General features: G+C 46.2%; 1 protein-coding gene across 2 annotated transcripts in view; it reads left to right on the top strand.

Moving 5' to 3' along the window:
- The window catches only part of CACNA1I (calcium voltage-gated channel subunit alpha1 I), a 157,363-nt gene that overhangs the window by 105,005 nt on the left and 35,624 nt on the right, over positions 1–16,734 (top strand). For both annotated transcript variants that reach the window (XM_087765188.1, XM_087765187.1), the window contains 4 exons: positions 561–876; positions 1,585–1,677; positions 7,561–7,867; positions 9,283–9,680. In XM_087765188.1, coding sequence (XP_087621314.1) covers positions 561–876; positions 1,585–1,677; positions 7,561–7,867; positions 9,283–9,680 — 1,114 coding nt within the window. The remainder of the gene's footprint in view (positions 1–560; positions 877–1,584; positions 1,678–7,560; positions 7,868–9,282; positions 9,681–16,734) is intronic.

Below are 16,734 nucleotides of genomic sequence, written 5' to 3'. Positions count from 1 at the left end.
CCCATAATGCTAACTGTCGAGGAGGAGTCAAAGTTAAGGTTAAGTCAATTTTAACTTTGCATTTCCTGATTTGAAGACTTAGCTGTGCAACCTTAATTATGCATGAACTGGATTTTTTTTTTATAAGTACAGAAGGTTCACTGCCAAATGTTATAAAACATGTCTATCAATGGTTACATACATGAGCACATCACAGTAAAGCCTGATGAACTTCCTTAATATCACCACATCTGATTTAGCTTTGATGCTAATGGGGAGAGTGATCAGAATGCAAATCTCTGCATTCTAGCCTTTCTTCGTCTCCATGCAAGCAGATTGTGTAATTTGGCTTGGGGTGATCTGATAGCAGGCAAAGCTCTGAAAACTGGGGATTCACCCTGGAAATTTCCTGTTTTCCAGGAGTCCTGTCTTCCCTTCCCTTCTCCTGAGGCAGTAAACCTGGAAATCCCTTACCCAGTGCAGCCCCTATGTCAGGATGGGAGCTCCCAGCTCCACCAGTGTCACTGATGGGAAACCGTCTGTTACAGGAACTTTTTGACTGTGCGTTTTTATCCTTGCAGACAAGGTGACATTGTCCTGCCCCCTTATTACCAACCTGAGGAAGATGATGAGATGCCCTTTATCTGCTCACTGTCAGGAGACAATGGAATTATGGGCTGTCATGAGATACCCCCACTGAAGGAGCGGGGCCATGAATGTTGTTTGGACAAGGACGATTATTATTACTACAACTCAGTCCGTCAAGAGTTCAACATCAGTGGCATGTGTGTCAACTGGAATCAGTACTACAATGTGTGCCGTACAGGCAACGCCAACCCGCACAAGGGTGCCATCAACTTTGACAACATTGGGTATGCCTGGATTGTGATATTTCAGGTAAGACTGAGTTAGCCTCCTAACAAGGCTCAAGCTATTTTTCTTTTTTCCAACTCAACCTTTCTGTGCTCCTGTGATAGTTTCTGCAGGGTGTGATACAGCTGCAGAGAGAAAAGGGCCTTTTAACTACTCTGGCAAGAGAGACAGGGTGCACACCATGCATGAATGGTGTTCCTGAAGATGAGGAGGGATGCAGAGCTGTCCCAGGCCCTTGCTGAAATGAGCTACGCCCTTCAGGCTGACTTATACTAGTTTTCCCTTCAATCCAGATCACTATAGCAAAGGAGTTGTGGGGTTTTTTTTTTGTCTGTTTTGTTTTGTTTTGTTTTTTAATTCCCAGCATTGCAGACGGGGGCTAAAATCCATGCCTTTTTTCTTTTCCACCAACTGTATGTGGTTTCCAGTCCAAGGGGCACAGAAGCCTGCTGCGGGTTTTCCCCTGCTGCGATCCAGGGAAATGAACTATTTTAATGAAATATTCCTGCTGTGGGCTAGCATGATCTCACAGGCTTTGACAGTATGCCAGTGTCACCAAGCAGTACCACGCTGATTTCCTGGAATGGAAATTTGGCCTCCTTGAAATGAATTGTTGTTTCTCACCTTCCTTGGGTTGCAACAGCCCTGCCAGTATCTGCCTGTATACACTGAGGAGTGAACTCTGGAAGCCCGCTTCCCTCCTGTTTCTCTTGTTGTTGTTTGTCTTTGCAGGTGATCACACTGGAAGGGTGGGTGGAGATCATGTACTATGTGATGGATGCCCATTCCTTCTACAATTTTATCTACTTTATCTTACTGATAATCGTAAGTATAAGACTTGATGGCTGTCAGCATTGCAAGCTAAGAGCCTACAAAAAACTGTTGTTAGGCCAATGCAGATATCGGGGAAGCAAACTACTTTATCTGGATTTCTTCTAGGAATCTCAGGAACCCAGCTAACTGATTTTCACCAAGAATCGGTGGCAGGATCACATAGTTTTCAGGCAGGTTATTCTCTTTCACTCAAAAAATATGCCTAGGATTGGTTCCTAGAGATATACCTACCCAGTGTAGGATAATATTCTCATCTGCAGATCTTCTCTCAAAGTAAATTCCCCAAACCAGTAGGCCTGAAACCACAGAAAACCATTTCTGCATCTGCCTTCCTACTTGGTCTCTTTCTACATTTTAAGGTCTTGAGTCATTCTTGAGCCATATTTTATGGCTTTTGGCAGCACCTGGATTTCTCAGAATCAGGGTCTCGGATTCAGATTTTGTCCGATTCAGGGTCTGTCATGCTGGATTACTTTCTCAGCATGAACAAAAATGAGCTGCTGCTCCAAAAGTGTCAGCAGTCCAATATAAAGAGGCTGTGTGGGATCACCTGTGGCTGATAGGGACGGAAAGAGAGAAGTGTGTCAGTGATGAGAACTTAATAAGCAGTTTATAAGCCCCGTGGATTATACAAGTGAAGGTTGAAGGTTGCTTTGCTGTAAGGACGTTTGTTGGTGGTGCCTGGAGAAGAGAGGTGACAGATGTGATACCATTGCTTCTTTCATTCCTCAAGCCTCCCACATGTAAGTGCATTTTCTTGGAAGGAAATGTTCTTGTTTCTAACAACAACAAATGTTGTTGTTTCTAACAAGGAAGGATTTTGTTTTTATGAAGACACTTGCACTTTTCCCACATGGAGACCAAAGTCAAGACTAGAAGGGAAAGACCTAGGATGGGTTATGGGAAGTATAAAATCTGTACACAGTAGGTGCAGTTTAGTTCTAGGTCACTTAACCAGTAAGGACATCGGTGTGTATCTCCAAAGCCTACATGCATTTGGATGGGCTGCTGAATGGACCTGGTTAAGACTCTGCTCTTCACCTACTACTTGTCCTATATGGCTATGCCTTCCTAGAAATAGGATCTCTAGAAGCAGTCACCCAATAACACTAACACACTCACCTGGCACAGGATCTAGTTTAAATTCAAATGGACATGTAATGATTTGAGAGTAAACCTTAATCCAGTTTCTGGGAGAAATTCTGCAACCTGTACATATGGGGGGTGGCACAAAAACCCCTGCTGGTCCATTCAGGTCAGAGAACTTATGAAAAAGCTGAATCTTCATGATATCCTTGATTTCTCTCTGCCTTCTGGCCTTCTACCATCACAAGGGAAAGACAAGGAGAGGAAAACAGAAAGATGACCTACTCCCTGTGGGCTGCAGCATGAGCCAGGACAGCAGAGGTCAAATACACCTTGAGGAATGCTGCTTTTACTTTGAGGCTAGAGAGTCCCAAGGAGAGACAGTGCAGAGGTATGATTGCACAGGATGGCGGGGAGGGAGGGGCTCCCCCCAGCTCTATTCCAAGGCAAACTGAACATCCACTGCTTTTTGTGAGTTCAGAAAACAATTATTTCCCATAAAGTTTGTTCAGATCTCCCACCATGCAATAGACGTTTAGCACCTACTTGCATTTTCACTTTGAGCAGCATGTCCAGGATACCCAGATTTGTACAATGTGCATTTCAGCACAGCCTTTACTCCTGGCCTCAGACACATCTCTCCCAGAGCTGGGAAGGACTGTGCAGAGTCAGTGTTTAACCATTGGGGTGGGCATGCCTATCTCCTGCAGGCCAGTTCAAAAAATTGCCCCTCACCCCCTGCTCCAAACTACATAAATTGTCAGCATATTTTTGGTTTCTAAGCAGAAACATCCTTCTAGTGCTGGCTCACCTCATGTGGATTCCCAGTGATTCAAACTTTGTCTCTGAATTTGCAGGTGGCTGAAAACCCTCAATTAAACACTCCACCTGAGATTTTACTGCAGAGTGTCATTGACATTTCTAGACACTCCCTCCTCATTTGCAGAAGCCATGTAGGTTTATTTCCATCAAACACAGGAGCACATGAACCTCAGCTTACTCTGGGGATTGCTCAGAACAAAGGAGTCATATGCTAGATGGGATATTTCCTTTGCCTTTGGTGGAGTTACCCCAAGAAAGTATTTAACGTTTCTGTTACCTTCTTTGCATGTGTAATGCATCGTTCGCAGCACATAGCAACACCACAGTGTGAACTTGCTATCACTTGGTTTCATTTTCCCTCTGAGATGTCTTATAGAAATGACAATCCCTCTTCAAGTCTCATGAAGCGCAGTCCTTCCAGCCTTTATCCTTCCCTCCTTCTCCATGGTTGAAAGGCCTGGGTTTTTAAGCAGGATTGCTCTGACAGTCATACTTCAAGCCCTGACTCTTTGCTTTTTCACATACGTCCTAGCCTTGGCTCAAACTTTTACTCTTTTGGGGCTGGATCTCCGCAGCCTCTTCCTTAGAGCTATGCTTTCATCCATGACTTCTCCCTCCCTCACAGAGATATCTTCAAACACCTACATAAGGGCATTACCTGCTACTGCTCTTCGGGCAGGAAGAAAGCTCCACCATCTGGATATATTCTGAGCATGGTCTAAGACTCCTGTATAGACGTGCTCCCCAAGGGGAAGAGTGCTGGCTCACCCTGGCAGTCAGAGTGGCCTTGCAGAACAACCTGGTAAAAGCATTTTACATATTCAGCAAATTGTAAATAGCTTCCTCCTCTGCCAGAGACCAGGGAGGCGACATGCTTTCACCTCTTGGGTCAGTGCTTCATTTCAGTCTTCCTGCTTGAGGTCCAGCTGTCTCTTTGTCACCTCTCCAGCTACTTGGCCGCTGGTGAGGTTCCTGGACTAGAGAAAACTCTTCTGAACTCTCAGATTGGCAAAAACGTTGCAGCACTCAGTGACATCCTTGAAGTGCTCTGTGCTTATGTGTGTGGGCTTCAGAAGAAGAGCTGGATATCCAGCCATAAGCAATAAAAATAATGGGAAAGTAAGTCAGCATCTCTGACATCAGTCAGATTTTATTAGATATTGCAGAGACAGGGATCAAGCCTTGGGCTGAACAAGGCCAAGATCTGCTTAATCACAGTACAGCTCAGTCTCAGGGCTGAACAGGACTCCTATGTCAGGGCTTTGAATCAATGGTCTCCTTCTGCCTCTGTCAGATGCTTTTGGTCTCCCCACTCAGCTAGCTGAGATGGATCACTCAATTACGAGCTATCTGGGACCCTTACTGTCCTTCTGCTAGCTGGGAGGCAGAGTCTTGGAGTTTATGGGCTCAGCAGAGCCTTAGAGTTTATGGACTTGCCTGTCGCCTTAAGGATTAAACAAGCTCATTTGATTTGCGTTTGATGTTCCTAGCTAAGAGGTTTAAGGATTGGGGGTAAGTTGCCATATCCAGTCGTCTCCCTCCTCCCCTCTTTGGTCATCTGGTGGGAGATCACAGCAAATGGTGCCTGTGAGGACAGGGCTTGGTGATGTGAAACCTGAACCGCCCTTTGGATTCAACCCTAGGCTTACAATGTGACCCTGCTGAGGGCATCTTTTTGCCCTCGGCTCCTCTGCTTGTAGCCTAGAGAGAAGGTGTTGCAAGTCTTAATCACTTGTTGTTTGTGGAGTTGTTGGAAGTTGCAAAGTGCCAGGCAGTGTCACAACTAGTGTTCCAGGAATGCGTGCACGGCTGGCGTCCGGCTCCCAGCCCTGCCTCACTCAGGACAAGCCGAAGGAGATAACTGAATGGGCAAGCCCGTGTGAGTGTTGTGTGGTGCTGAGGGGGAAGAGGGCAGGAGAGTGCATCAGAGAAGAATTTGGATTTCTAGTCATGCCCTCATCAGTGAAAACACGCAAGACATCATGGACTCGGGAAAATCTTGCGGGAAGGCGAATCAATCCAAATGAGGCATTGTTTTAATTTTCAAGCCCATATACAGAAGCTGAAGGGAAAAATAGGCTGAAATATGGGCGGGAGGAGAGGGAAGAGAAGGGTTCAGTGATGAAGGGAAACAGAATAAGAATAGCTTTGAAGGGTGCTGAGAGGAGGAGAAAAAAAAAGCCCTTTATTTTGAGATGGTTTATTGTCCTTATGCTGAATCTGGTTGGGAAGGGCTTCATGTTTCAAAGACTTATTCAGATGCTGGCAGGGACATCTCCCCTTTGAAATACTGAGAGCCACTGTACTGAGCCTCTGGACAGAGCTGCTGGGCACCTGTGTGCAAGAGAAAGGGACAAGCAAGGGTGCAAGCTGGTGGGGGAGTGGCAAGGGCTGTGCACTGAGGGGAAGGCTGCTTGGACAGATAAAACAAACTGGGGTACTTGCTGAAAAAAAACACTCCACCTTTTCCATGCACGAGGGTTAGGGTCAGGTTATCGCTACCTTTGCTCACCCTCTTCCCTTTGCTGGAAGGGTTATATGGGGGAGGACATGTGCGTGAAGATAAGGGCAGGACTGGATCCAGCTCCATGTCAGAGCTGTTTGCTTGGAAAGGAGAGACGGGGAGGTGAGACTGGGTCCTGTGTGGGTTCGTACAGGAGGAACACGGTGCAAGGATGTCCCTTAGCAGGGTTGCTCCCTGGTCCAGGGGAAGCAGAAATCTTGAGCTGGTGCTTCCTCTTCTCCTGAGGGCTGCCCTGCAGAGTCCGTTTCAGAGCAGTGCAAACATGTGGTCCTTGTTCAGAGATCAGACTCTGCGTTTTATAAATGGTGTACCGCCATTTCCAGCTCTATGGGGAGTAGAGACCAATCAAGGCATCGTAGCTTTTGAGAATGATTTTGAACGTGGTTACCAGACCTTTTATGTATGAAATTCTCATCGTATTGAAGCCAGGTTTTATCCTAAGCGTAATGGATAGATCTCCTAGTGGAGATTCATCTGTAATTTCATAATATGTAACGCTGAGAGTGTGATTTTTCCCTCCAGATCTCTCGGCACCAAGAAATATTTGCTCCATTTTACAGATAGGAAAACTGAGGCAAAGGAAGCTTAAAGGGAATACACAAAGGTTTAAAATAAACCTGACAGACTTTTTGGCTTCTGCATGGAGAAAAGGAAGAACTTGGGCATTTTGTTTTGTTTCTAAGAAACTGGGGGAGTGGGTTGTGGTTGTTTTTGTATTTGAAATGGAAAGCCTACCTAAGCTGGAGGACAAGTAAAATAAGAGCTAATATAATATGTCTAGTTTCAGAAGAATAGAAAATGAGCAAGGAAGCACTGTTTTGCCAGACTATTTAGTGTCCTTCTCAAAGTCATTAGTTTTCATAAACTCCTCTTTGATTTCAAGAGCTCATTCAGCAAAGTGCCATCTCCCTCTATGGTGAATTAAGGTGTAAATGGTAGAAATGAATAAAATGCTCCGAGAATATTGACGTGTCCTCCAAGAGTTGAATACCACAAATGACAGTGCATGATTGTTCCAGTAGTAAAAGAGCAAGCAGAGGAGAAAGTAACCAAAATACCAAACTAGTTCTCTGTCTCCCACCTTCTGTTTAACACAAAGGAGAGGGAAAGAAAAAGTCCAGTTTTCATCAAACCCTTTGCAGGTAACTTCTAAGTGACTTGCTAAAGGTCCTAGAACCTGCCAAAAGAGCCAAAAGTCAGGCCTGTGTTTCCTGAATTTCAATTCAGAGCTCTAAATTCTGCATGGAAATGACATTGAGCGAGTTCTCAAAAACAAGCTCAGCCAGCTCTGGCTTTCTCTGAAATCCCATCTCCATACACAGACCGGTTCCCGTTCCTCTGTCTGCCTCCAATCACCTTCCCCTCCTCTCTCCTTTTACATTCCCCTTCCCACATGTTCTTCCTTGTGCCGACACTGACTATCCCTTCTCCTTTGCTACTAGGTGGGCTCCTTCTTCATGATTAATCTGTGTCTCGTGGTCATCGCCACACAGTTCTCGGAGACAAAGCAGCGGGAGCACCAGCTGATGCAGGAGCAGAGGGCCCGGTACCTCTCTTCTAGCACTGTCGCCAGCTACATGGAGCCAGGAGACTGCTACGAGGAGATCTTCCAATACGTCTGCCACATCGTGCGCAAAGCCAAACGCCGCACCCTTGGGCTGTACAATAGCATACAGAGCCGGCGGCAGGGCCACGTGGAGCCGAGCAATGCCAAGCTAGGCATGAACAGGAAGAGGCAGAGGCACTACAGTAAGGATTGCGTGGGTAAAGCTAGAAATGCCAATAGTGGAAACGTGAGAGTAAGTGGGAGCATCTCCATATGCCAGCTTGCCAAAGGACCTTTGCCTACAAAGCACAGAATTAGAATTAACATTGGCCATTGAGCATGGGGCCATGGCCAGTGCACCAGACCAGAAAGGTGGGGATGACCAACAAGAATGGGAATGAAACAGGGGTGACCAGCAGGGAACATGGGAAACCCAGGTCTGAAACCCAGAGACCATAATGGGATAACATTAAAGGCACTGGCTGGGGCTTGTAAAGGGCTTCAGGTCTGGTATAGCAGGGTGATGATAGCAGTTTTGGAGAGAGAAGTATTAGGGGGATATGATGGAGTGGGACTAAGGATTGGACTCAGTGACACAGCAGGTCCCCCAGAGCTCTCCTCCCAAACTGAGTTGCTGTGGGACGTCAGGAGAGAGGCAAAGGGAGCAGAATTGCAATAGGGTGTCTCCTGAACCAAGGGAGTAATACTGAAGAAGTCAGTTTAATACGTAAGGGCAATGGAGACAATTTCTCTTAATGGGAGCACATGCTGTTGTGTAAAATTAGGCACGAGATACCATTCAAATTGGATTCCTGGCCTGAAAAGTGACTGTAAAAATGGTTTTATAGAGTTAGTATTAACTGCCTGCCGATGCCTTTCCTAAGTTATGTTCCCATTAACAAGCAAAAAGGCAGATTTTTGTTCAGCTGGTCGCGCATACTCAGTCTTTCATTTTCTTTACTTGCTGAGAGAAAAGTTTCTGCAGGCTTCGCGCACTGTGTTAATGAATTAATTGCTTCATTCCCCCAGCATCCATTTGATCTTCCAAGCCCAAAGGAAGGATCGAGGAACACAAACTTAGTTTTCTCACCAAAGTCAGGAGATCTGTTCTGATTCAGAGTGCAGAGACTATTAGGAGGAAGTGTTCTTGTGCTATCTTTTCTGACTTTTTGAGATGCTTTGCTAATGTAGCTTCCCTAATTTAGAGAGTTCAGCTCAGCCTGTGGGTTCTCAGACTCCACTTATAGCAGTTCAGGCCAAAGCAGCCCTTGTGATTGTTTTTTTCCTCAGTTCCCACTTAACACAAGCTACTGAGTCTCAAGCTGTGATTCCTGCATCAGACAAAACAGTTCTTCCTCTGATGGACATGAACTCCCATTGAGCCTAATCACGGGCAGCTGAACAGTGCCATGCCTTTTGGTGACACAGCCAGTCAGTATAAAGCCCCCAACAGCAATGGCTTTTACTGCTGCCCTTGAGATGATGCGCCAGTGTTTAATCATCCTTACAGCTAGAAAGCCCATTTATCCTGTCTAAATATCCAAAAGCCAAACAGGTGCCCAGTTCTGATGTCTCTTTCAAAGCCTTCTCCTTTAAGCACGATCACTTCTCTCCGCAGGGCTTTGCCAGCAGCACAACTCTCTTGACTGCCCTGCTCAGGGCTTGGTCCAGCCCATTGCTGTGACAGCAACCTCTGATCCCACCAACTGCCCCCGATGCCATAGCGGGGAGCATGAAGCATCCCGAAGGCTTTCTGTCCTGGATAGCACTGACTCAGACCAGGAGGATGGAGGAGCCAGCGAAGAGGAGGGAGAGGGCAGCAGAGAGGACCAGGGTGCCTCGGCACTGGAGAAGGAGGAGGTGGAAGAAGGCGGACGGCTGAAGTTCTGCAGTGACATGTGGCGAGAAGTGAGGGTCAAGCTTCGAGGGATTGTGGACAGCAAGTACTTCAACCGTGGGATCATGATCGCAATCCTAGTGAACACCATCAGCATGGGCATCGAGCACCACGAGCAGGTAAGGCACCTCAGGGCACAGGGTGGGCAGCGGGGACTGGTGAGTCCTGCTTGGGGTTATGGCCTCAGTAAGCAGCTGATGCAACCTGGTGGAGGCAGAGCGAGCAATTTGGACCCCAGGCTGCAGCACAGTTGGTCCCAGCACAGCTTTGGAGAAAACCCCAGGATCTAGCAGGGCCTTTTCTCCCTTGTCCCTGCACTTAATCACTTTCACTGTCTATGTGTTTTCCTCTCACCTTCTTTCAATCCCTCTCTTTTCCTCCTTCCCACTCACTTCTATCCCTCTGTTTTTTTACCCTGTCTTCTCTTCCCATCTGCTTCACTCTCCTTTACCCTCATCTCTTCCATCTTCCTCATCTCTCTCCCTCATTTCTCTCTTCATTAGCTTACTGAATCCTTAGTCTATTTGGTTAATTTAATGTGCCCTCTGGGGATGTCACAGGCACTTCACCAGCATCTCAATTCAAATCCATCAACTTGCTAGCCTTTCCAGCTTAATTAAGAGATGCCTGAGCACAGTCTATCTATATAAGAAGGCTAGGAAAGGCACCACCTCCTATCTCCAGTCATTTTGGGGGCTCAGATGGCTTGAGCCTTTCCTTTGCCCTGACAGCAAGAAGTGATAGATAGGTAAGACACAGACAGCAGGTGTGGGCACAGGTTTGACTTTCACACCAATAGTTTTCAGGCAGCTCTGAGTCAGCAGTGCACTTTATCCTAATGACAGACTTGTGAGACGGAGAAGGATTGTGTGCCCTCATTTTATAGCAGGGAAACAGAGGCTGTCTACTTTGTGATGTGCAGAGCCAGCTTCAGAGGGTGTTAAGCTCGCCCATGACCTTGCATCTGCGTTGCTGGCTGGTAACTCCGCTGCACTTTGCATTAAATGAGTCTATGCTGTACATCCCTGTCTCAGATCTATGCTGCCAGTCTGAATGTGACCATGATTCACTCCATGTGTCTGCCCAGATCACAAAAATAAGAGATCGCTCCACTACTGAGATGCTGACTGCATTGAAGCTTTGGGGCCAAGGTGAAATCTAGTCCTGAACACAGTCTCAGGCAGCAAAGAGACAGGCAGTGAGTCTGGTTCAAGCAAGGCACTCGCATTTGTCCTGTGCTGTGTCAGGATGGAGATATCTTGAGACCCAGAGTTGCCCTGTTTGAGGCAACATGGTGTCTGAGCCAGTATTTGAAGCCTCAGATGAATGGATCCCACCTACATACCAAGCATTAGACCATTTTTCAAAGCCCAGCTAGTTTCTGATATAAGGATGGGAAACCTTAATTTGATCCCAGAATGCAAAACTGCACTGGATGCTTCAGTACCAGAAAAATACTGGCAGGAGCTCAGAGAAGAGGAGAATGAAGAAGAGGCTGGAGGGGTTGACTCATGAAACTAGATAAAAAAGAGCGACGTATTTATCACGTAGCAGAGAGAGGACTAAGGGTTGAAGTCCAGGACAATATGAAAACTGCACACTGATGTTTTAAAGATGTGAGCACCAAGCAGGGAGAACCATTGTTCATTTTGGTTTATTGGAGACAGCGTGAATTAAGAGTTTAGCAGAAGAATATTTGAGCTGGAGGTAGAGAATTCACTCTCATGTTCTGGCTATTGTGTGTGCAGATTTAAGCCCTTCTAGGCTGTCTCTGCTGTGTTTGTACAGCCTGCAGCAGAGCGGGATCTGCCTGCAGCCTTGGGGTTTCTAGTAGCAGGTTATTAATGACACATCCTTAAAGTTATGCTATTGCTTTTTATCCATAAGTAGCTAGGAAAAGCTTATGACCCTGCATGCTGTTTCTACTAGAAAGAGGTGTCAGCCGAATTGATTGTAACTGAAAAATGTGGTGCAGCCTGTTTATTTAAAATATGTATACTGGATCCTGTTTCCCTGAAAATAATATTCAGACCATACCATGAATTCCAGGTCCTTTTCAGTCATCAGTTAACTCAAAAGCACACAGGCATTTGCACTCCCCTTTGCTCTCTTTCATGAAAGTTTTCCTCAAGCCATGTTATCAGTACATCTCAGACTGGTGCTTCATTGCCTCCTTTTCTCTCCTTCCTTTCTCTTTTTCCTGTTGTTTTTCCTTCCAGAAACACAAATTTTCACAGAGCAATATCCAGCAAAACCCCTCTGCCCACAGAGATCTGCGATTTGCAGGGTGACACCATCCTATGACTGAAGTAGCTTCTGTTGCTTCAGCTGCTTCATTGTATGAATGTCTCCTGTCCCAGCGCTAATGCATATAGAGACCTCTCGAGCTTTTATTTTCCGGTGCATGGGAGATCACAACCCTAGCCACTCTCTGGGGACATAGGTGGCTGGGCAAGAGGACGTGTGAAGGTGTCACAGGTTTGAGCAGTCCTGGGAGCAGCTCATAGCACGTCCGTCAGCTCCTTGCTGCTCCACTTGTTCATGGACTATACGCAGGTGAGCTGGCCCACTGACCAAAGCACCCACCAACCATCACGTTAAGGGGTGAGAGAGACTTCAGGAGGCAGGCACAAGGTTCAGGCTCGAAAACACAGGAACCTGGGAGACAGAGCCCACGTGCAAGTCTCGCCTTCGATTTCTGAGCCTTGACAAACAGGAAAAAAAACCCCAAACATTAATTAAAATTATCTGTTTGTTACAATTCAGGGGTTTTATTCACAATGTTTTTGTGCCAGGAGACTTAACTTCAGCAACTCAAACCACTTTACTCAGATCCAAATCACTTTGGAATTTGGCTTTGTTTAGCTTATCCATCCAGTCCCTTGTCCTGTCCTGTCCTGTTTATGTGGCCAAGGCAGCTTCCCAACTCCTTATACATTTCTTGTGAGGGAAATCAACTAATCTGGGGACAAACTGCACTGCTATGAGTCATTTTTAATCCTTAAGCTTATCACAAGTTATCACTTGTAAATAGATAAGTTTATTCAAATCTATCAGTATCCATTATACCATGTAATATCCTCAGTATTAGGCCTTCAGATATTGCTGGAGCATTGCACAAACCAAAATCCATCATTTCAATCTCTGTCCTGCTTGAAATAGATTTTGCAGTTCTTCAGATCTGCTTCTACTTGGAAGTGCCTATTTTTAAAATCCAGTGTAGAAAATCAAGATATTAGATGCTTGTGGCTGTCTAGAAAGATCCCTTTAAGAGGCTTACTTTTTTTAATATTCACAGATGATCTGATCCTGCTTGCTTTTCTCCCTTATTCAGCATGATGATGAAAGGCTGGTCCCAGCTGAATGTCCCAGGCTGCCTTTCTTGTTTATTTCTTGAATGGCCTGTTGGACTCAAGCTTCTTTGATATTAGTAGCCAATGAGACAATTGCTGAGTAACTTGGTTTATCTTCACCAGTATCTACTTACAGTACTCCTTCGTACATCAGATCAATACTTTGTGAGGTCTGTCTTGTGTGGATCAGGAGACGATCCTTTGTTTCCTAACTAGACCAGCCCTGTGGATCAGTACCTTCATATGCTTTAGCCTGTGTGATTTCCCTTTATACCAGCATTTATTGCATCCACAAGTTCATATTTTACAGTTATTGCTTCTCTTTCGCTATTTGCTGCTTGTCAGAAACATTCAGCAAATGTCCAAGCCAGCTCATCATAGTGACATTTAGCAAATGATGGAACAGTCTCCCTGGGGTGGTAGATGAAACCACATTACTTCAGTCTTGTAAAACCAGGGTATAACAAAACATCACAAAACCCTGCATTGGTTGTAGGGTGGTGACTAGAGTAAGTAAAAGCTAGTTGGTATGTTCCATGGCTGATTTCTATGACTCTTCTGATTATTGTTAAGTGACTTTGAAATGGTGAGTAAAAATGGACAGGCTGGAAAGACCTCTCTATGGAATATTTCTCTCTCATGTTCTCAGAGGCAGTGATGTGCAGGTACGGTTTGGTAGGGCTGGTCAGTGTAGATCACATCAATTACTCTTCAGTCTCTAGACAGTTGCAAATTTACTCCTGGTTAGGAGAAATTTCTCCTGCAGGGGCTTCATGGTGGTCTGAGTATTCTTAACCTTTCCTATAGTGCAGGAGTTTCTAGCTAATGTCAGATAATGGACTAATTACACTTTCAGTCTAATCTGACATAAGAACTCCAATGTTAATTAGTAAGAAACTGAAAAGGGTGGAAAACACTGAGCTGCTACCCTCTATTGCCCCAGTTCTAGTTTCTGATCACTGGGCAGGAGCTCTGAGATAGATCTGGATCATACATTTCTCTCTTAGTATTTGATCTACATTGTTAGGTATGAAGGACTTTGTGCCATGAAGATGTGAATTAGGTAGTTTCATGGATTTGGAAAGGGATCCATATGCAGAGTAGGTGAACCAGTCTGGTTAAAACACTGGCTCTGGGCATGCTTTGCCCTCTGGGGTCTCTCTCCTCTTCAAGCCCCCCTCCTCACCCCAATACTCAGCTCCCACAGTTTTGTTCAAGTTTCTCTCCTACTGTGATGGGTAAACCAGTCTATCCTGGCTTGGCAATATGAATAGACTTCTTGTGGGGAGATTTCTGGTGTTCCCTGGTTTTGCTTGGACTAAAATAGCCTTGAGTTCAGGCCTTTTCTTGTGGACACTTCAATTTACAATTTCTAGGTAAACCCAGGTGGCCTGGGAGGAGGAAGCCTTGCTAATGGCTTTGATGATAAATGCCTGAGCACTGTCTGTGGGAGCCTGGGGAGCTCTCACAACTGTGAGGTGACACATCCATTGTGTTGGGGATCCCATGTGTCAGTAGGAAGAAAAGGAGAGAACCACTTTTTCCCTTTCATCAAGTTCACGCTTCCCTGGCCAGAGGGAGTCCCCCCCACCAGCCGTGTCCCAGCCACCAGCCTTGTCCACTGTCACTCATGGCCACACTGGCCCAGGTGTGAGGGCATCCCCGCACAGGACACAGCCCCTGGTGGCCCCCACCCTGCAGCCCCAGCTCCCGGCTGATGGCTCTTTGCTCTCTGCCGAATTACCTCTATCTCTAGAAATGGCTGCAATGCAGGATCTGCCTTTAGCCAGTGGGGTGTGCCTCTCCAGCTGGCTCCTCTCTCTTTTTCTCTTCTTTTTTCCTGGAGTTCATTCCTTTTGTGTTGCTCTTCCTTTCCCGGCCTTTACTTCTTTCCTATGTAATTTTTAAAAATCTCTCCTTCTCTGCTTCTTGTGGGTGCCAGTGAGTTTATTTTACTATTTCTTTTCAGCTTTGTTTTTTGATTCCTCTTTCACTGCCTTTCTTTCTGTCCATCTCTCCTTCCTTTCCCTACCCAGTCTTTCCTGCCCCTCTCTCTAGGAAGGATGGGGCTGATTGATGGCCCATTAGAAAAAGATTAACAGATGGAGGCTTGACTAGAGAAACAGATGTCAGGGAGGGAAGGAGAGATGGGGGAACAGGTGACCTTTTCCACAAGCGTGATGCAAGCATGGCTTTTCAAACATCAATTGCTCCCTACGACAGCACAAGAGAGAATGTGCGGACAGGAGAGAGGAGAATCATCCACCATCATAGCCTGTCACTTTTTTACATTGCTCATTCTCACTGACATAATCATTTGATTCAGGCTGAAGTTGGCATCTCTGTTTAGCATATGGACCCCATGTTCCCGGCACATGTCATTACTGCTCGGCTCTCCGTGAAGCGATCTTCATCTCCCCCTTCCCGTGTGCACTTCCTCATTCTTTCTCTCTCTTCGCTCTTATCTCCCCTCCTTTCCCCCTCATTTTCAGGATGTTTTTGTTATTGAAATGTAATTATGGGTGGAAACTGAACCATCTCCTCTTTTTTGGTTTTAGAGAAATGGAGTATTTCAATAAAAAGCTGCAATGAGGAGTGCAAGAAATTAGCAAAGAGCATGGAAAGCCACAGATGTGAGGAGCAGTTTCCAGTCCATTTGCTCACCTGTGAGAGGATCTGGGCCCCTGGGGGTCCCAGAGCAGAGGTTAAAGCAATCCCCAGCTTTGGGGGGAGGGTCAGACCCAGAACTGCATTCCTCCCTCACTTCCCCTTCCACCAGCTGAATAAGTAACAGGCGCAGCCAACGCAAAGGCTGCCCTTCAGAAAAACAGCAATTTTGCTTTCCTCGGGGAGAGACCATGACTATCCTTCCTAGTGGGCACTAATACTGAGTTCACGGTAAAAATATTGTCTCTGATCTGCAGAGACTCACTTTTTTATTTCCGCAGTGCCAGGCATGTCTGTCCTGTCTTGCCCCAAATAACAGGCTTTTTCAGTTTTCTTGTTCCTATCTGTTTTATGTGATGCTTAAAAGAGTGGTCTGGTAGCCAGGCATAGTTCAGACCAATGTGAAGGAAGAGGGGAGTCTTCAGCCGCCTTTTCGGCACGGATGTCCCAACAGTGCGAGCAGTACTGCCTGCTACCACAGAGCCTGAGTCAGACTCACCTTGAAGGCTTGGAGCTGCAGTTCAGTGGTGCAGTAGGTTAAACATCAAATACGTAACCTTGTCTGAGGTGTAACACACCTGCCCCAAGGTAAACATGGAAATTTGGGCCAGAGGAGCCCTGAAGAAGTGCCTTGGAGCTGCCGCACCTTGTCCCTCTGCTTGGGAAGGTGGCACACCTTCATCTGCAGCAGGCCCCCAACATCTGCTGCTTGGGAAGGTGATGGTCAGCAGCATGCTACAGCCAGGTGAATTGCCCTAGGAGTCTCATGTGGTCTGAAGGCCATGGGTTGTCTAGCCTGGCCCCAAGATGCAGCCTATTATACTGGGAGGAAGTTTTTCTCTCACTTTGGGAATATTTTGTACCTTGCTACTGCTGTGGTAGTCTCCCTGGGCTATGTATGTGTGCATCTGAGTATGTGCAAACATGGGCAGGCTTGCGCATGTGTTGCCCCTTGTGCATCTGACCTTGTTCAAGACCTCAGCCCTTGCTGTTTGGCCTGGTGCAGTCCTAGTCCCTGGGTGAGAGGTGCTTTGAGCAGATGAGTCTATCCCAAATTCAGTGCAGGGAATGCCTCCATTTCACAGCGGATGGCAAGATCCTGGTATCCCTCATCAATGACATCAGTGCAACCTCTGTCTCCCTCTGAAGCATT

The sequence above is a fragment of the Nipponia nippon genome, unplaced genomic scaffold (assembly GCF_047370975.1).
Source record: "Nipponia nippon isolate SJK-2023a ecotype South Korea unplaced genomic scaffold, ASM4737097v1 scaffold_3, whole genome shotgun sequence".
In the NCBI taxonomy this organism is placed as follows: Eukaryota; Metazoa; Chordata; class Aves; order Pelecaniformes; family Threskiornithidae; genus Nipponia; species Nipponia nippon.
Note: the sequence above shows the minus strand (reverse complement) of the source record. Positions and strands in the feature narration are given on the sequence as shown.